This window comes from Mobula birostris, chromosome 6 (genome assembly GCF_030028105.1).
Source record: "Mobula birostris isolate sMobBir1 chromosome 6, sMobBir1.hap1, whole genome shotgun sequence".
NCBI classification, from domain to species: domain Eukaryota; kingdom Metazoa; phylum Chordata; class Chondrichthyes; order Myliobatiformes; family Myliobatidae; genus Mobula; species Mobula birostris.
This window is the reverse complement of record NC_092375.1, coordinates 49959728-49981504: the sequence shown is the minus strand read 5'-3', so window position 1 is coordinate 49981504 and position 21777 is coordinate 49959728. Positions and strand designations below refer to the sequence as shown.

Here is a 21777-nt window from a genome sequence, read left to right as displayed (position 1 = left end):
AAGTGACTCCTGTGGTTTTCGTTTCGTTTAGAAGGTATCAAGAACCAAATGGGAGTGAAGTTTAAACAATATTCGTAAATTAATGTACTGTTAAATTTAGACGACTAAAAGTAGATGTATTCACTAGATTTGATTTCAACAGAGAAAATGGGAACTTCAGTGGTGTCTTTTAAAATTCCCAAGATTAAAGGTACTGATGGCTGATGTAAGAATGCAGGTTAAGAAAGGAAGAGGAGACAAAACTGGAACCATTTGGATTTTAGAGACACTTGTGAAGTCATTATGTTCTAGTCTGCAAAGTAGACGAGAAAATCTGTCATCTTTGCCTGAAGGACTTTAGTGAGCCAATAGGTATTTGTAGCAATGTAATTTTGATAGCTAAAATTATAGTTTAAATTCAAATTTATTAAATCACTTTAAATTTTCTGGCTGCTGGCATCATCATTGTTATCTGCCATGTCTCTGGGTGCTGTAGTAGAATTTAAATATCAGTAGTTCCTGCCTCTGAATGCTAGCCCAGTAACAAGATCATTATTCTACCATATCACTTGTGACTACATTTCAAAAGTAGTTAATTGGGCATACAATGCATTGAGGCTCTGAAGATTTGTTTCACAACTGTAATTTAAAATTTTATTTGTCACAAAATGCTGGTTTTAACTTGTTTTCACTTGCTGGAATATGCAGTATGTTATGGCAATAATCCATTTTAAAAGTCACCTTGATAGTTTCTACTTTTGCATCTTTATTAACTGGGTGAAATGTAATAAATTTAAAAATGCATTCATTTTGAATTAACCCATTACTTTCGGTAGTTTTTGCATGATTATAGTTAAAATATAAACTTTGTCTCAGGGAGTAATAGTATCTGCAGCTATGAACATTTATGGTTTCATATTGGTACATTTTGTATCCTAGTGCATTACAGGATTGGTTAAGCATGGAGAGTTTGAGATTTAATTAAGATTCTATTTGAAAAACTAATTGTCAGTGAGTTGATGTATTCTACTTTTGAAATCTAGTTACAAACAGTTGAGATCACTGTAGATTTGTTTGCAGTGCAATCTAATCTGATCAATGTGGACTAAGAAACCTCACTTCAGATTTGTTAGATTTAAAAATTCCCTGCATTGTCTCATACAGTTGTAAAATCCACAAAAATACTGAAATTTCAGCCTTTTAAGAGTACAGTATTATTCCAGTACTGTTTCTGTTCTATTCAAATAGTGTATCCAGCTTATTGGACTATATGAAAGTTCTTTTTCTCAACATGGATGAAATGAAATGGCATACCTTTGTAAATTCTGACAATATACCAGCTATATTCAATGGTAATGGACAGCATTGGTGTCAGTAGTCAATCTTAATAAATGTATATTTTACATCAGCTTTTCATATCAGCAATTACAATAGTCGCTCTTCCACAACTCTTGTTTTAGTTAAAAATGGTTACCAATTGGCACATGAAATCGCAGAAAAGATAAATGAATGTATGATCAGATTTTTTTTTTGTAATCGATGCAGCAGAGAGGGCCTCAAGATGGCTATGGCTCAAAAGAGGGGAGCCATGGAATCATAAGTAGCTGGCCATCTGGACACAAGCTGGGGTCTCATCAGCCCCGCCTGAGTCACCTGGAGGAGGTTGTATGATGTTGAAAGACCCGAAACACCGGATGATTCCAGGAACATCACTGAAGATGTGTCCAGAAGCATCAGTAGATGTGTGTACACAGCTCTTTCTATATCACTTTGAAACAGAATTCACCAGGCACTGGACTGTTCATACAGAATACCAGAAAGATCCTGGCCCTCTGTTTAAAATAGTATTTCATGCCCTGGTTCTTAAGGTTGTCATTGCTGGGGGGAAAGTGGGGATCAGCTCCTGTTGCCTATTAAATGCTTCCAATGGCGTGTGTCTCAATAAGTCACTGGCAATTGTTCAGCTTCTGGCCTCCACGTGTGGCTTAGCTACGAAGCCTGGTGGAACCATTTCTACTGATGGGAGAAGGAGCAAAGGTGGGTTACTGGCTGGTGCCTTAAAACCAGATGCTTCTGGGGCTTGTCATGGTTGGAGGCTCATTTAGGAGAAGGAAAACTCTGATCTCAAATCTCTGCTGCCTTGTAGCTATAACCACTCATGGGGCAGGCTTCAGGGGTTACCCTGAGGAGAAAGCAGGAGTTGACTGGCAATCCCTGCGATGCCCCTGGTGCCAAACCATATCTGCATCTTTTTTTCCTTTGGATTCATCAGCTGCGGGAAGAGGATGAGCCTGGTGCAGGGGCAACAACTTGGTCTCCATATTGTATTGTCCTGGCTTGTGTATTATGTAGACAGCTATAATGGAATGCTCACAGTTAGTTATGACCAATGGAGGGCCCAGCTGGTCATGATTTGCAGATTGGATAACAATGCCGTGAAACCTAACTACTGTCTATCAGTATTGCATATATAATCAAACCTATTATTTGAGAGAAGGTGTTTCCACATGAGCTACTTTGCTTCACAGAAAGTGAAGCAAAATACTTTGGGAAGTGACACAAGGCCAGTCAAAAATTGGCTTTTTCTTGAAGCTTTTACATGCATTACCAGCTGCATGTAAAAGTGACATGGCTGTACAGCTTAGATCCGATATGTTGGTTGCAAGATCACTTGTGCCTTTTAGTATGAATGTAGTTCTGATTTGTTTTTACCATTACTTTTCCTCCTTGAATGTTTAATTCTGGATCCAGATTCACAAGAGGTGTTTTGTTTATCATGCAGAAGAATGCAAGGTAAGTACCATGAGGTCAAAATCATAAAATCATCCCACCTGCCTTGCCAGACATCCACCCACTCAAGCAGCAGACATAATAGAAAGAAAGGGATCTACTGTTGTTTTTTTTTGACATTCTTCCCAGCTCATGGCCAGAGATAACAATAAAGTTGACCCAATTGGTTTGTAGATTAAGATCAATTAACTTTGCCCTAATTGGGAATTGAAACTGGAGATTCACTATCATGAGAAAATCTGCAGATGCTGGAGATCCAAAGCAACACAGAGAATGCTGGAGGAGCTCAGCAGGCCAGGAAACATCTTTGGAAAAGAGGAAACCATCAGTGTTTCAGACCAAGACCATTCTTCAGGACTGTAAAGGAAGGGGAGAAGTCAAAGTAAGAAGGTGGGGGAAAGTGTAATGTGGTAGGTGATAGGTGAAACTGGGGGAGGGGTGAAGTAAAGAGCTGGGAAGTTGATTGGTGAAAGTAAAAGGGGCTGGAAGAGAGGGAATCTGATAGGAAAGGGTAGAAGACCTTGGAGCAAAGGGAAGGGGCAGGAGTACCAGAAGGACGTGATGGACAGGTAAAGAGATAAGGTGAGAGAGGGAAATGGGAATGTTGAGAGGGGGAGGCGGTTACCATAGGCTGACATGTCAGAATGGGAATGAGAAGTAGAATTGAAATGAAAAGGATGGCCTTCAGGAGATCCCGCTTCTGGTGGACGGAGCTTAGGTGCTCAATGAAGCAGTCTCCCAATCTGTGTCAGGTCTCAGTGACATCCAGGAGGCTGCACTGGATACAGTAGATAAACCCAATAGAGGTGAAATGTTGACACAAGGAAATCTGCAGATGTTGGAATTTCAAGCAACACACATAAAAGTTGCTGGTGAACGCAGCAGGACAGGCAGCATCTCCAGGAGGAGGTACAGTCGACGTTTCGGGCCAAGACCCTTCGTCAGGACTAACTGAAGGAAGAGCTAGTAAGAGATTTGAGAGGGGGAGGGGGAGATCCAAAATGATAGGAGAAGACAGGAGGGGGAGGGATGGAGCCAAGAGCTGGACAGGTGATTGGCAAAAGGGATATGAGAGGATCATAGGACAGGAGGCCTAGGGAGAAAGAAAAGTGGGGGGGGACCAGAGGGTGGGCAAGGGGTATAGTGAAGGGGACAGGGAGAAAAAGGAGAGAGAGAGAAAAAGAATGTGTGTATATAAATGAATAACAGATGGGGTACGAGGGGGAGGTGGGGCATTAGTGGAAGTTTGAGAAGTCAGTGTTCATGCCATCAGGTTGGAGGCTACCCAGAGGGAATATAAGGTGTTGTTCCTCCAACCTGAGTGTGGCTTCATCTTTACAGTAGAGGAGGCCGTGGATAGACATATCAGAATGGGAATGGGAAGTGGAATTAAAATATAGCCCCTCCCCCTCCCACTTTCAAATCTCTTACTAGCTCTTCTTTCAGTTAGTCCTGAGGAAGGGTCTCTGCCCGAAACATTGACTGTACCTCTTCCTAGAGATGCTGCCTGGCCTGCTGCATTCACCAGCAACTTGGAGGTGAAATGTTGCCTCACCTGGAAGGACTATTCGGGGCCCTGAATGTTAATGAGGGAGGAGGTGTAGGGGCAGATGTGGCACTTGTTTTGCTTGCAAAGTGGAGTTTTCTGGTCACTAATGCATATATAGAAACTGGAGCCTTTTGGTCAAGAGCATAGCTCTTGGTCCACATTGATTATGATTTTAAAGACCTCGTGCATTTATTCTGCTCATTTTGTAGCCAAATTATCTCAGTAGAACATTCTTTTTCAGTCTTATCTTCTAAAAGATGATTTCATATTCTAATTTAATTTGAAAGCTTTCAATGAACTTCTAAAATTCTTTCTCATTTTCTTCTTTGTTCTTTCCCACATCTATTTTACAGGAGTGTTTAGTGATGAATTCAGCATATTGAGGGCTTCGCAGTCTGTCCACTTCCAAAATGCAGGGCCTCTGCCCGGAGTCCGTATTCCAGATGTTGTGTCTTTGTCGATGGGATTTTCAGTCGAGGAGGTAAATGACACTTTTTGTTTATGTGTTCGTGTGAAATTTGATTTATTACCAAAATGCTAGGAATTAACTATGCTTAGTATGTTAAATTTATGCAATGAAACTAGATTTGTTTTTGACCTATAAATATCTACTCCAAAGAAATCACATTCTAAATTATGATTTAACTCTTAGTACATTCATGAATTGTAGTAGTAATTGGCCCATCAAACATGAAGTAGGAAAGTTACTTATGAATTTTTTTTCTCTGTATTTCTAATAACTGCATGCTCTTAGGTTATATGCCATGGAAGGTTTAAACAAGGTAAATGTGAGAATGACTAGTGCCCTTCACCTTTTGCTATCCACAAAAAATCTGGGCCAGAAATGTGCTCTGCTGAAGCTCTTTTATAGTGACACTGTGCAATATGCACCAAGAGAGAAACCTGGGAAGCTGTAAATTTGATTGCACTGTAAATTAGCATGTTTCTCTCATGCATATGTTTGCACAAGAGTGAAATTATACAAGTGCTGTAAATTCAAACCTGGGGCATAAAATGCTGGAAATACTGAGTGGATGATGTAGCTCCAGGAGAGGGAAATGGCTCTACAAGGAAATTGACCTGAAATATTATCATATCATATTTCTTCACAGATACTGCTTTTCTGTTTTTATTCAGTGATCAGCAAATTTTCATTCTTGGTGGAGCTAATTGTTACTTCGTGGCTCAGAATATTTGAGAAAGCACAAGGCACCCACAAATTAATTTGATAATTTGGTATATGGATGGTCCACGAATTCACCTTTTCCTGACCTTTTTTTTTCCATCCACTGAACATCACACTCTATTTGCAATCAACTACATGGAGCACAGGCTATTTGTGGAATCAAAACATCATACTATTATATGTCCAATGTTGAAACAATAGGACAGATCTGTAATCATTGTGAGTATGGAGAATTTGTTGGTATTTCCATGAATCTGGTTGCTCACTGATGTTAGGAAAGTGATGTAAAGCTGACTGGAATTGCTACAGTACATTCAGAAAAACTACACATAGACTGGACCAATGTTCAGAATGTCAGATTCACCTAGCGGATATCTAAAAATAGATTGGTCCAGTAATTTGATACAAGAAAACAGGACCTGATGTTGATTTCATTCGCTCTTTTTAAAAAAAAAGGAGTATTATTACTGTAAATCCACATCATAAAATGTTTGGATCTCATTTCACTGTTTTCATCCTTTCTCCCAATCCATCACAATAAGCATTTACTTTCTCAATTATTATCTTTTTCTATTTTCCTTCTGTGGGCAGAGGTGGGGGAGGGATAGGCTATGGGGGGGCAGGGTGAAATAGCAAGCTAGCAGTAGTATTAGAAAAGCAAATTAATAAAATGCTAATTCTTTGTGAAGTTCTTGTTTGACTTGAGTCATAGGAAGGCTGGTTATAGTTTTCATTTGTATGGCCATCTTTTGGTTTTTATGCAAATATAGGCACCATAGAACAGTGGGAAGAAAATTAAGATTGTTTCTACTTTAAATGTACAACACTATATGGAAAAAACAATCTTCAGATTTGTCTGGGTACACCAAAAAAAAACTACTTTGTTTTTTTTTTTTTTTTTTTTGGAAAGGATCTTCCATGGTCTGGACTTGCTGTTGGGAGCTTGTTTCACCGACCACGTGCCAACTTTTTGGTAATTGTGAGGGGCATCGAACGGCTGGTTTTGCCTAAGAGTGGACTTTCGTACATTGTTGAAAATGTAAGTAGTTCTTTCAGAAGTTTGTGTAATGTATGATGGAGATATTGCTTTATTATAAATTGAATCCTAGCAGTATACCCATGTTTAACTTCAGAAACTGTTGAACTCAAAACATTGAACAGATCTCAAAATACAAACTTTTAGAAAAGTAACACATGAAAAAAACATAAGTACTATAACTTCTATTGACTGTAAATGTACAATTGTTACTATGATGGATACTTTGAGTACAGTTAACTAATTTGCATTGTGTTTAAATATATCTCACTTTAAATGGGAAAGTCAATTGAATTCTGCTTGTATGCTTCCCAGTTTGGTTAGTGGTTGAGTCTGCTCTAGAATCAAGCAAAGGAAATGTTAGGTTTTGTAAGTTGGCTAAACAAGGCTTACTGCATCTGGATTGGGAGAATTTAATTTCTCATTGCCCTATAATTTCATGTGGCTAAAGAACTTTCTGAAAATTGCACACCATTTCTCTTGTAAGATACTAATCTCCAAAGGGCTTGCACAGATCCTTCAGCGCCATTGAGGTAATTTGTACTCCAATACCCAAAGCACTACCCAACTACGAATGAAAAATAGTGGTGGTCTCCCTACTGTTTGTCGCATTGAAAAAAAATCATCAGGGTCCTTGGCCATCTCCCCATGGTTAATGATCTGCTTTTCCGATCACAGATCAATTTTATCCATTCGGACTTGATCTTCACTGCGCGAGTCAGAAAAATGTAGGAAACCACACCGGCCACTATTTGCATGGCCTTTATGATCTCTCTAAAGCCTTAGACTTTTCCTTTGGAGAGACTTTTGAGCAGTGTTAATAAGTATCACTACCTGCAGGAATTTATCTCTATTTTGCATAGACTGTGATGGAAATCAAATCTTAACCAGTGGATCTTCAACATGTCCAGTCTCAGTACAGAATGTAGTTGAACTTTTGTGCCAATATATTTTCCTTGTACTTTGCTCTAATTGTCCTATTGGAATGGAACTTCAGCCTATTTCACCTCCTTTCTATCTCCAAGGACATCCCAACCTTGACTGAACTGCACCAGATCATCTGATGTTTACAAGTCGATGGGTCTTGCACTTAACATTAATAAAACAAATGACTTCTATTAACCTGCCCCTGCAAACAACACTGCCCTTTGATAAGTAAGGTACACAGTGAGATTCTGGAAAACACAGACTCCTACCTATATTTCATGAACAGTTTCTGATACTCACCATCATCTTTAGTACACTAGCACAATCTTTGACTGTCTAAGGAAGGGGGTGTTAGATGATTAAGATCTTCAACCTGGCCTTAAGCTAATAGTCTGCTGGGAGTGGTGTTTCTTGCTCTCTTGTAAATAAACCAACAAATGTCCTCTCCAGGCCACATCAACATTTAGGTCCTAATTACACTCAAAATCAGCTTCATTGACAAAGCAGTGTTGTTTTGTATGTTTGACACCAAACTCCAGAAATAAACATTTTATTCAAAAAAAGTCAAGAGGAGTTTATCAGGTGGATAGGGAAAATATTTAAGGATATCCTCACAACCTTGCCTGAAAAGGTGTAACACCACCACTGATTTCAGTGGTTACAAGTTAGTGCAGAAGCATTTGCAATAGTACTGAGGGCCCCTCTTTGGTCTTCAATGATGCAGCCTGGTGTAAACGTAAGAATGAACCTCCTAAACTAAACATCCACCTGCTCCACCTGTAGCAGAACCTGCAGATCACCTGTTGAAATTACCGATCAACTTGTACCCACAGAAGTGGAATAGCAGCAAGACATAATTGAAACTGTCTAAGCAAAAAGAGACATTAAGCCATGTCATCCATACTGTCTAGTATGACAAATCTGTCATAAAGCAATTTTTCTTACTAAAATTTATTTGTAGTTATTTGTCTTTTGGCTTACTCCCAACTATTTTTAAAATTGTAAACAATTCTATAACTGTTAAATTGCTTTTCGCTAATTTCTATTTGTTTTGTAGTCCTGGTAGGCCAAATTAATTTAAAGTAATATTCCAAATTTAACATTGGAAGTAAGCTGGTAAAATAATTACAGTAATGTAACTTGAACATGCAGTTATATACTATGTATAATTTTTAGGCAGAGTTATAGGAAGTTAATTAGAGATTGATATACTGATAAAACTCGTTCACTTTTTAAATCGTGCATAATGTAAAGTCAAAAATTACATACGAGGATGCAGCAGAGAAAATTTTCATTTTGTGCTAACGTTTATTGCCTCCAAGTCTCTTTCCATAATCAATTAAAAGCACATCTCTATATTTTCTTACTTTCCAACACCCAACCCTTGTGATCTATCTTGATTACTACAAATTTTAGAAATTTTATGAAAATGGTTGTATTGGAAAATTTACTGCAATCTATGAACACTGAGACATGCTTTACTGGTTCCCTGATTGAAAATGTAAAATGCATTACAACCACAGTATTGACATGATAGACTGTACACGGAAAACTTAAATTTTTTTATCAAAGATAATGTTCAAGATGGGACACAGATGCAATATGCTTAATATCTATATAAGCTATTAAATTTTAATTTGTAGATCTTAATCCAATTATGTCAGACTTCGCCTGAAGTGACACTTTGGTTCCAACTTTTCACGCCATACTGTATAAATTCTGCAACAATTCTACATAGCATCGTATTTTAAAAATTATACAATTTGTTGTTTAAAAGTTTAAAAAAAAAAATCAAATTAATTCATTTAACACACACAAAATGCTGGTGGAACGCAGCAGACCAGGCAGTATCTATAGGAAGAGGTACAGTCAACGTTTCAGGGCGAGACCCTTTGTCAGGACTGTACCTCTTCCTATAGATGCTGCCTGGCCTGCTGCGTTCCACCAGCATTTTGTGTGAGTTGCTTGAATTTCCAGCATCTGCAGATTTCCTCGTGTTTGCGAAATTAATGCACTTCATTGCTTTTCCATTGTTCTATTTTATATAGAGCATTATTTTATTATTTGTATTGTTATCTTGCCACCTATAATCATTTCAAATAGTCTCTAAAGTAGTAGCCTTGATCATAAAGTTTTTAAAACTCAGTATTTTGATTTAGATTTTATGAAAATGTGTTGGTTTTCCTTGACTGATAATTGAGCTTTAAGATGGTAGCTAAGTCAAACTTTATACACAGTTGGTGGTTTTGTGTGCAATATACGGTTGCAAAGAAACTTCCTGAAGAACTGAACTCTGCCTGTGAAATTGATGTTGATCGTTAAGATGGCGACAGAACATTAACCGCATCCAAACTATTTTGAGGCGTGCAGCAGGATAAAGTTAACTGCCAATGCTTCTATATTTGTGGTGTATTAATTTTATAACAACTGCACAAAGAAACTACTCTACAATGATGTTTCTGATGTAGAATTAATGTTTTGTTATGCAGTCCATCTTTGACCCGAGTTTTATTATAATGAAATATTACAAACAATTTGAAGCAAAATTTGTGTTGAATAGTCCAACTATCCTGAGAAACAGGTGGAGAATAAAGGGACTATTTTTGAAACTGGAGCCAGAGATAGCTTTGCTCTGCATATGTTTTGATTAAGGATGAATGCAGACACAAGAAAAAGCAGCAAGAAATATCCAAATGGCTCTTCAAGCCTGTCCCACATTCAATATGGTCATTCAAAGACCTGACTCTTGTGCGAGTTGCAATCCTGAATTCTACAAACTTTCTTTCAATAATTTATCTATTTAAATGCTTGCAACCTTGACAATCCTCTGAGGTATAAAATTCCAAATATTTAGCATCCTTAGTGAGAAGTTCCCTTTGTCCTCACCTACCACCCCACCAGCCTCCGGATCCAGCACATTATCCTCCGCAACTTCCGCCACCTTCAACAGGACCCCACCACTAAGCACATCTTTCCCTCTCCACTTTCCGCAGGGATCGGTCCCTCCGTGACTCCCTGGTCCACACGTCCCTCCCCATGGATCTCCCACCTGGCACTTATCCCTGTAGGCGCAAGTGCTACACCTGCCCCTACACCTCCTCTCTTGCCACCATTCAGGGCCCCAAACAGTCCTTCCAAGTGAGGCAACACTTCACTTGTGAGCCTGTTGGGGTCATCTATTGCATCCGGTGCTCCTGGTGCAGCCACCTCTACATTAGTGAAACCCAACGCAGATTGGGGGACCGCTTCGTCAAGCACCTCTGCTCCGTCTACCAAAACAGACAGGATCTCCCAGTAGCCACCCACTTCAACTCTGCTTCCCATTCCCATTCAGATATGTCCATACATGGCCTCCTCTACTGCCATGATGAGGCTAAACTCAGGTTGGAGGAGCAACACCTCATATACTGTCTAGATAGTCTCTAGCCCCTTGGGGTATGAACATAGAATTCTCCAACTTCTGGTAATTCCCTTCCCCTGTCCCTATGTCACTCTGCCCCCTCCCCCAGCTGCCTACCACCTCCCTCATGGTTCCGCCTCCTTCTACTACTACTTCCCCTATTCTTTCTTTTCCTTTCCTGCCTATCACCTCCCTGCCTCCCTTCCCCCACCCTTTTATCTTTCCCCTTACTGGTTTTTCACTTGGAACCTACCAGCCTTCTTCCCACCCTCCACCCATCTTCTTTATAGGGCCTCTGCCCCTTCCCCCTACTGTCCTGATGAAGGGTTCCGGCCCGAAACGTTGACCAATCTTTTCCATGGATGCCGCCCGACCTGCTGAGTTCCTCCAGTGTGTTGTGAGCGTTAGTGAGAAGTTAGTTTCGTTCCCCTTGAGGAACAGAGAAGTTCCTCGTTTTATAACTTTGCCCTGATTCATGACTCTGCAAATGTGAAAATACCTCAACATCTGCTGTGTTGTGTCTCCTTAAAATCTTGTCTTTCTGAAGATCACTCTTTGATCTTCTGAACTCCAAAAAATATGACTTTACTTTGTGATAAGCCTCCCCAGTGATTTTTGGAAATTAACAAAGTGACTGCCTTTGGGACAGCCTCCAGCATTAGTATGCACTTTTTAAAATAAGAGGACCTAAACTGTATACAGTATTTCAGATAAGACCGCAGTAACAGTAATACTTCCTGTGATAACCTCTATTTTCCAAAGAGGTATCTGATTTACATAGTCTATCCAGCCATTTAGGTGTCCTTGTAGATTTGGATACCTTGTATTCTGCCCCTCTTTCAAATCATTGAGGGCCTAAAACAGGGGTCCCCAACCGTTTTTGCACCACGGACCGGTTTAATATTGACAATATTCTTGCGGATGGGCGGGGGGGGGGGGTTGTTCAAGTAGGGTTGCCAACTTTCCCACTCCCAAATAAGGGACAAAAGTTGCAGTCACATACAGGACACTTCTGTTTACCCTGACCATGAAGCCTTGCACAGGCACCTGTGTGCATATGCGTGATGTGCGCATACATGAGGTGCGCATGCGTGTATGTGCTGATTTTTTTTTTTCTCTCTCCCTCCCCCCGCCCCCCCCCCCCACAAATCGATTTTGGCTTAATCTTCCCAATTCTGTTAAGTGAAACTACACTGTACATCCATTATTTCTACTTTATATAGGCTGTGTATTTATCATATCATTCCTGCTTTTACTCTATGTTAGTGTTATTTTAGGTTTTATGTGTTACTTGCTATGATTTGGTAGGTTATTACAAGTTCAACAGTGCGTGACAATGAGGAATGAGGAAAGGTGCAGCTGACTGGTATCATTTCATATCGCCAAATCATATTTTTTCTTCGCGGCCCAGTAGCACATGCTTTGCGGCCTGGTTGTTGGGGACCACTGGCCTAAAACAGTCTGCCATTGCCCATCTATTCATCTTGGCCTATTTTCCTTTCATGGAAACATTTGGGCCATCTTTTTTGATTATGAACTCCAGCATCTTGCTAATAATAAACTAACTAGTCTTTGGTTTCTCTGTGAAGAAGGGTATCACATTTGTGGTCACATTTGTGGATGTAGTTTTGAAAAGCTTTAGTGAATGCCTCTAAAAACAAAAACAACAGGAATTCTGCAGATGCTGGAAATTCAAGCAACACACATCAAAGTTGCTGGTGAACGCAGCAGGCCAGGCAGCATCTGTAGGAAGAGGTGCAGTCGACGTTTCAGGCCGAGACCCTTCGTCAGGACTTCCGCAATCTGAAGTTCATGCTTGCTAGCGTCAGGGCCGGCAGGCTCTGGAGTCCGTAGATGTAGGATCTTGCGATCTTTGCCTAACATGACAAAGTCAAAAAAATGGCGATTGCAGGCGTGAATCCGACGGAGGATGAAATAACGGGTAGGACCATTACAGACGGCAAAGAAAGTGTCCCGAAGGTGTGGAAGGGTCTGGGATAAGGACACCAAGTACCTCCTCATGGCGGAGAGAGTCGCCTTCAGAGCTTGACGGGAGAAGCGGCGAGAGGCAGAGTCAATAAAATGTGAGTACCTGGGATCCTCAGAAGGTCCAAATTGAGAGGCTTGGAAACGAATCCTAAAGCCAACTGGAATAAGTTGGTGACAGAGGCACATTCCAAGAAAGGATATATGGCTGTGATAGCAAGTCTGAGTCAAAGTGTGGTGGAAAAGTTGAAGAGCAGAAGAAATTACAGATGGGGAGCAGTGAGAGATGGTTTCACTGAACTCCCGTCGAAGAGAGGATCTAAACTTCTTCGGTGTAGGCATCACCGGAAGAGGCTTCGCAGTAGTGAATTTAAACGCAAACAACAGGAATTCTGCAGATGCTGGAAATTCAAGCAACACACATCAAAGTTGCTGGTGAACGCAGCAGGCCAGGCAGCATCTGTAGGAAGAGGTGCAGTCGACGTTTCAGGCCGAGACCCTTCGTCCTGAAACGTCGACTGCACCTCTTCCTAGTGAATGCCTCTATGATCTTTGCAGCAACTTCTTTTAGACAAGCCAATACTGTATGTTCTGACAATTTGGCTGCCTTGGTGTCATTTTGTCCAATAAACTATCATTTATGGATTGTTACAGGTTATAACATGCTTGTATAAACAGGCACTTTTTGGCATTTTTGCAGTGTCCACCACTATGAAAACTAATGTAAATTACAGGTTAAAATTAAATTATTTGCCATTTCACTGTTATATATTTAACATTCTTGTTTGACAGGGGCCCCTCACTTACTTGACTAACATCATTCTTTCTATTTTAAGACCATAAGATATCAGAGCAGAATTAGGCCATTTGGTCCATCAAGTCTGCTCCTCATCTCTGTTCTAAAAGGACACCCCTCTATTCTGGAGGCTGTCTCTTCTGCTCTTCGACTCTCTCATCATAGGAATCATCTTTCCACATCCACTTTCTCAAGGCCTTTCACTGTTGATAGGTTTCAATGAAGTCACCCCTGATTCATCTGTATTCCAATGAATACAGGCCCAGAGCCATCAAATGCTCTTCATATGACAAGCCATTCAATCCTGGAATCATTTTTCGGAACTTCCTTTGAATCCTTTCCAGTTTCAGCACATTCTTTCTCAGATAAGGAGCCCAAAACTGCTTGCAATACTCCAAGTGAGGCCTCACCAGTGCTTTATAAAGCCTCAACATTACATCCTTGCCCTTGTACTTTAGTCCTCTTGAAATGTATGCTAACATTGCATTTGCCTTATACATAAAAGTTGCTGGTGAATGCAGCAGACCAGGCAGCATCTATAGGAAGAGGTACAATCCCACTTTCAAATCTCTTACTAGCTCTTCTTTCAGTTAGTCCTGATGAAGGATCTCGGCCCAAAACGTCGACTGTACCTCTTCCTATAGATGCTGCCTGGCCTGCTGCGTTCACCAGCAACTTCGATGTGTGTTGCTTGAAATTCCAGCATCTGCAGATTTCCTCGTGATTGCATTTGCCTTCCTGACCACAGATTCTACCTGCAAATTAACCTTGAGGAAATCCTGCACAAGGATACACAAGTACCTTTGCAGCTCATATTTTTCTACTTTTTATTTAGAAAATAGTTACCGCTTTCATTTCTTCCATCAAAGTGCATGACCATACAGTTCCTGACACTGTATTCCATCTACCACTTCTTTGCCCATTCTGCTCATCTAAGTTCTTCTGTAGCTTCCCCATTTCCTCAGAACTACCTGCACCTCCACCTATCTTTGTATCATTTGCAAACTTTGCAACAAAGCCATTAATTCCATCATCCAAATTATTGACATATAGCTTAAAAAGAATCAATCCCAACACAGACCCCTGTGGAACACCACTAGTCATCATCAGCGAACCAGAAAAGGCTCCCTTTATTCCTGCTCTTTGCCTCCTGCCAATCAGCCACTGCTTTATCCATGCTGGAACCTTTCCTGTAATGCCATGGGCTTGTAGCTGCTTAAGCAGCCTTGTGTGGCACCTTGTCAAGGCCTTCTGAAAATCCAGGTACACACAATCATCTGATTCTCCTTTGTCTGTCCTGCTTTTTATTTCTTCAAGGAGTTCCAACAGATTTGTCAGGCAAATTTTCCCTTGAGGAAAACATGCTGACTACGGCCTATTTTATCATGTGCCTCCAAGTACCCTGAGACTTCATCTTTGATAATCGACTCCAGCATCTTCCCAACCACTGAGGTCAGACTAACTAGCTGATAATTCCCTTTCTTTTGCCTCTCTTCCCTCTTGAAAAGTGGAATGACATTTGCAATTTTCCAATCTTCTGGAACGATTCCAGAATCTAGTGATTCTTGAAAGATCATTACTAATTCCTCTGGAATCTCTTCAGCCACCTCTTTCTGAACTCTGGGGTGTATACCATCTTGTCCAAGTGACTTATCAACGTTCAGACCTTTCGGTTTCCCAAGAACCTTCTGTCTCGTTATGGTAACTTCACACACTTCATAACCCCTGACACCTGGAACTTCCACCATCCTGCTAGTGTCTTCCACAGTGAAGACTGATGCAAAATACTTATTCAGCTCGTCCACCATTACTACCTCGCTGGCATCATTTTCCAGCGGCCCAATATCCACTCTCAGCTCTCTTTTACACTTTATGTATCTGAAGAAACTTTTGGTATCCTCTTTAATATTATTGGCTAGATTTCATATTCCATCCTTACCTTAATGACTTTTTAGTTGCCTTCTGTTGGTTTTTGAAAGCTTCCCAATCCTCTAAATTTCCCATTAATTTTTGCTCTATTACATGCCCCCTTTTTTTTTTGGCTTTTCTGTAGCTTTGACTTGTTAGCCAATATTCTTGCGGGCCGGGGGGTGGGGTGGGGGTGGTGCCGGTGTTTAAGCAGGGTTAAACTCACCTCAACACGTCTTTTACAGTTAGGGTTGCTAACTTTCTCACTCCTACATAAGGGACAAAATTAGCAGTCAAGTCCCGGGACAGTTGTGTTTGCGCCAGGAAAGACTACCATGACCGTGAAGCCTTGCGCGCGGGCACCTGTGTGCGCATGCGTGACGTGTGCAAGTGCGTATGTGCCGATTTTTTTTCCACCCACAAATCGGTTTTGGCTTAGTCTTCCGGACTATACTGTACATGCATTATTTCTACTTTATATAGGCTGTGTATTTATCATATCATTCCTGCTTTTACAATATGTTAGTGTTATTTTTCGGTTTTATGTGTTACTTGGTATGATTTGGTAGGTTATTTTTTGAGTCTTGGAATGCTCAAAAAGTTTTCCCCATATAAATTAATAGTAATTGCTTCTTCACTTTACGCCATTTCAGCACGAAAGGTTTCATAGGAACGCTGTATCTTAGCGGGGGAAATACGGGACAAGGGCGGTCCCGTATGGGACAAACCAATTTAGCCTAATATACGGGATGTTCTGGCAAATATGGGACAGTTGGCAACCCGATGTTCAAGTTCAACAGTGCGTGACAGGGAATGAGGGAAGGTGCAGCTGACTCGTATCATTCCCTCGCAGCCCGGTAGCACATGCTTTGTGGCCTGGTGGTTGGGGACTGCTGCTTTAGAATACACCTTCCTCTTTGGAATGTACATGTACTGTGCCTTCTAAGTTGCTTCCAGAAATTCCAGCCATTGCTTCTCTGTTGTCATCTTTGCCAGTGTTCTTTCCCAATCAATTCTGGCCAACTCTTCTCTTGTGCCTCTTAATTCCCTTGATTCCACTGTAATACTTGTACATCTGACTTTAGCTTCTCCTTCTCAAATTTCAGGGTTCTTTTACATTAAGTTCTCTCATCAAATCCGGTTCATTGCACAATACACAATGCAGAATAGCTGATGCCCTAGTGGATTCAACTACGAGCTGCTCTAAAAAGCCATCTTGTAAGTATTCTAGAAATTCCCCCTCTTGGAATCCAGCACCAACCTGATTTTTCCCAATCTGCCTGCATATTGAAATTGCCGTTTTGGCATGCATTTTGTACCTCCCTGTTTTAATTTGTGGACCACATCCTTACGACTGTTTAGGGGTCTGTATATACAGTTGTAAGAAAAAGTTTGTAAACCCTTTGCAATTACCTAGTTTTCTGCATTAATTACTCATAAAATGTGCTCTGATTTTCATCTATGTCACAATATTACACAAACACAATCTGCCTAAACTAATAACACACACAATTGTACTTCTCATCAATACTGAGTACACCAATGAAGCAATCACAGTCCAGTTTAGATTTTAAGAAAGTGTGTGAACCTCTGGGGTAATTTAGAGTCAGGTGTTCTATTCAATGAGATGAGATTGGAGGTGTGGGTTGCAGACATGCCCTGCCCGATATAAAAGACACACGCAATCAGGGTGCTGACAGAGCCTGCTCTTCTGAAGAAAGATCTGTTTGTGTACCATGCCTCAATCACAACAATTTTCCAAGAACCTGAGAAGAATTGTAGAGATGCAAGAAGCTAGAAAAGGCTACAAAAGCATTTTTAAGGCCTGAGTGTCCATCAGTCCACAGTAAGAGAAACTGTGTACAAAAGGAGGAAATTCAGTACTGTTGCTACTCTCCCAAGAATGGGCATCCTGCAAAGATTACACTAAGAGCACAACGTGCAGTGCTGAAGGAGGTGAAAAAAAAGCCATGGGTAACAGCAAAAGACCTACAGAAATTTATAAAACTTGTTAAGGTCTCTGTTTGTGGGTCCACTATCAGAAAAACACTGAACAAGAATGGTGTTCATGAAAGGACTTAATGGAGGAATCCACTGCTCTCCAAAAAAAAAATTGCTGCAGATCTCAAGTTTGCAAAAGACCAGCTGGATATTCCACAACACTTCTGAGACAATGTTATGTGGACAGATGAGACAAGAGTTGAACTTCAGCAGAAATGCACACCGCTATCTTTGGAGTAAAAAGGGCACTGAACGCCAACACCAAAACCTCATCCCGACTGTGGAGCATGGTGGAAGGAGCATCATGGTTTAGGACTGCTTTGCTGCTTCAGGGTCTGGACAGTTTGCAATCGTTGAGGGAACAATTAATTCAAAATTGTGTCAAGACATTTTATAGGAGAATGTTAGGGTAGCAGACTGTCACCTGAAACCATTTGAAGTTGGATGATACAAAAAGACAACGATTCAAGATATGAGTAAATCAACAACAGAATGGGTTAAAAAGAAGAAAATTCGCATTTTGGAATGGCCAAGTCAGAGTCCAGACCTTAATCCAATTGAGAAGCTGTAGCATGACCTGAGGAGAGCTGTTCATGCAAGTATCCCAGAAATATGAATTGAAACAGTTTTGTATGGAGGACTGGTCTAAAATTCCCCCTCACCATTGTTCAGCTCTGTAGGAAGCATTTGGTAGAGGTTGTTACTGCTGAAGGAGGTTCTTCGAGTTATTTAATACAGGGGTTCACATACTTTATCTAGCCTAGATTGTGATTGATTAAACAATGTGTTCAATACAAGCGTGAAAAGTACAATTGTTTGTTAGTTTAGGCAGATTAGATTAAGATCAGACCACATTTTGAGTAATTGGTGCAGAAAACCAGGTAATTGTGAAGGGTTCACAAACTTTTTCTAGCAACTGTAACTACCATCAGGCAATGCCACCCCCACTCTCTTCCTGTCTGTCCTTTTGATACAATGTATAGCCTTGGACATGAAGCTCCCAACTATAATCTTCTTTCAGTCATGATTCAGTGATGCCTACATCAACAACATACATGCCAATGTGTACCTGTGGTACAAGTTCATCTACCTTATTCCATATCCTGCGCACATTCAAATATATCACTTTGTCCTGTATTTACCCTTTTTGAATTTGTCCGCCTTTTACCTTGCAACTCATCCTGTTGACTGCAATTTTGTTCTATCATTGGACTGTCATTGCTCGTTGTCTCACTGCGCATTGCCTCTGTAAACCAATTAGCTCATCTTCAGCATTATCACTCTGGTTCCCATCCCCCTGCCAAATTAATTTAAACCCACCTGAACAACTCTAGCTAACCTGCCCACAAGGATTTTGCACCCCCTGAGGTTCAGGGGTAACTTGTCCCTTTTGTACAGGTCATACCTTCCCCAGAAGAGCTCCCAATCATCCATAGATCTGAACCACTGCTCCCTGCACCAGTTCCTCAGCCATGCATTCACCTGCCAAATCATCCAATTCTGACCCTCACTGGCATGTGGCACACAGGCAGTAATCCAGAGATTAATACCCTGGAGGTCCTGTTTCTCACCTTTCTACCTAGCCCCCTAAAATTTCTCTTCAGGACCTCTTCACCTTACCTATGTCATTGGTGCCAATATGTACCAAGACTTTTGGCTGCTCACCCTTGCCCTTGAGAATGCCATGGAAATGATCCAAGCTATCTGTGATCCTGGCACCAGGGAGCCAACATGCCATCTGGGTGTCTCTGTCACGTCCTCAGAACCTTGTCTCTGTTCCTGTAACAAAGGAATCTGCTGTCAGCACTACAAAAGATTTTTCAGATGTATAAAGTGTGAAAGGTGAGAGTAGATATCGGACCACTGGAAAATGACGCTGGAGAGGAAGTAATGGGAGATGAGTTGACTAAGTAGTTTGCTTCAGCCTTCACCATGGAAGACACTAGCAGAATACCAGAAATTTAACAGTATAGGGGGTAGAAGTGAGTGCAGTTGCTATTACTAAAGGTACTGTAGATAAATCACTTGGACCAGATAGACTACATCCCAGTGTTCTGAAAGAGTTGAATAGATTATGGAGTCATTAATAATGATCCTTTAAGAATCACTAGATTCTGGAATGGTTCCAGAGGAATGGAAAATTGCAAATGTCACTTCACTCTTCATGAAGAGATGGAGTCAAAAGAAAGGAACTTTTAGGCCAGTTCACCTGATTTCAGTGGTTGGAAATATGTGATTAATGATGAGGTTTCAGAATACTTGGAGGTACAATATAAAGCAGGCCAAGTCAGCATAGTTTTCTTCAGGGGAAATCTTGCCTGACAAATTTGTTCAAATTCTTTGAGGAAATAACAAGCAGGATGGACAAAGAATCTGGAAGTTGTTGACTTGGATTTTCAGAAGGCCTTTCATACAGCTGCTTAACAAGGTAAGATCCCATGGTATTACAGGAAAGATACCTGCCTGGATAGAAGATTAGCTGACTGGCAGGAGGCAATGGGTTGGAATAAAGCGAGCACGTTCTGGTAGGCTGCTGGTGACTAGTAATGTTTGACAGGGAATGATAGTCTTATGGTCTTATAGCGGGATTACTTTTTGCGTTGTGTGTGTCAACAATTTGGATGTCAGAATTGAAGGCTTTGTAGCCAGGTTTGCACATGATACAAAGATGGATAGAGGGGCAGGTGGTATTGAGGAAGCAGAGGGTCTGCATAATTAGTTGGACAGATTAGGAGAATGGGCAAAGTGGCGGTAGGTATTTTCTAAACTGGGACGAAATTCAAAAATCAGAGAAGTAAAGGGACTTGGGAGTCCTTGTGCACCCCTATAGGTTAACTTGTAAATTGAGTTGGTGGTAAGAAAAGAAAATGCAATGTTAGCATTAATTTTGAAAGGACTAGAATATAAAAACAAGGATGAAATGCTGAGGCTTTATAAGGCATTGGTCAGACCACACTTGAAATATTGTGAGCAGTGTCGGGCCCCAGATCTAAGAGAAGATGTGCTGGCAATGGAGAGGGTCTCGAGGAGGTTCATGAGAATGATTTCAGGAATGAAAGGGTTGGTGTATGAGGAACATTTGACGGATTTGGTCCTGTACTTGAGTTTAGAAGAACATTGAAACCTACTGAATAATGAAAGGCCTGGATAGAGTGAATGTGGAGAGGATGTTTCTTATAGTGGATGAGTCTTGGATCAGAGTGCACAGCATCAGACGAGAGGCCTCCATTTAGAAAAGAATTTCTTTAACCAGAGGGTGGTGTATCTGTCAGCTTCATTGCCACGGATGGCTATGGAGGCTAAGTCATTGCATACATTTAAAGTGGAAGTTGATAGGTTCTTGGTTGGTTGGGATATTAAAGGTTATGGAGAAAGCAGGAGAACTGGTTGAGAGGAATAATAAATGAACCATGATGGAATGGCGGAGCAGATTCGATGGGCCCAGTGGCTTAATTCTGCTCCTATCTTATAGATAGTCTAACGTCTTGTCGCAAGAAAACCGAAGTGATCAGTTATCACTAAAATCAAATCCCATGCTCTCAATTCTTGACTATTTTGAGAGCTTTGTATTGAGAATGATGTATAGCTGGAATGTTTGCTTTTGCACACAAGTCAGATAGCTCTCAAAAGCAAATTGCCTGAAACACTTCCATGTGTTTTTTGAAACTGAAAATTCTTTGGAGACTTGAATGCTTCATTCAGTGATCAACTCTAGAATATTAGGCATGATATTGCTTATTTGTGCAAATTATTCATAAAGCTAAATGAAATCAATCTTCAGTTGCAAGGAGATGATGTGAATCAAGTCAAATTAGTTGTCGCTACATTTCTGTCCAAGTTAACCCTATTTAACTACACCATTAGCTGTCACAACCTTTCCAATTTCTAAGCCTCTGAGTTGGAAGAGAAAGAAAGAGAAGAAAGAATACCAGGTAATGATCTTAAAGTGGGTGAGCTGCATAAAGTCATGTCAGAGATTTCAGAATCTTCTCTGGATCCATATTCCAGATTGGGTCATAAATCCATTCCTGAACATTTGTAATGAGGAATTAACAGGAAGGATGGAGGAAGAACTGATCTTGCTACAAAATGATTTTGAGCTGAAGCCGAGAGTCAAAAATATATTAAGACTTCTGGTTGCAGAAAGAAGTCTCTGAATAATATCCTGCACTGTGGGGAGTGGGGTGGAAAGAGTCAAGATGTTCTTTATTGCCTTTCT

The 21777-nt window shown here is 40.7% G+C and overlaps 1 protein-coding gene across 1 annotated transcript in view; it reads left to right on the top strand.

Annotated features, from left to right (window-relative positions):
• The window catches only part of atp6ap2 (ATPase H+ transporting accessory protein 2), a 56167-nt gene that overhangs the window by 655 nt on the left and 33735 nt on the right, over window positions 1-21777 (top strand). The window contains exons 2-3 of the mRNA XM_072260471.1: window positions 4672-4799; window positions 6415-6543. Coding sequence (XP_072116572.1) covers window positions 4672-4799; window positions 6415-6543 — 257 coding nt within the window. The remainder of the gene's footprint in view (window positions 1-4671; window positions 4800-6414; window positions 6544-21777) is intronic.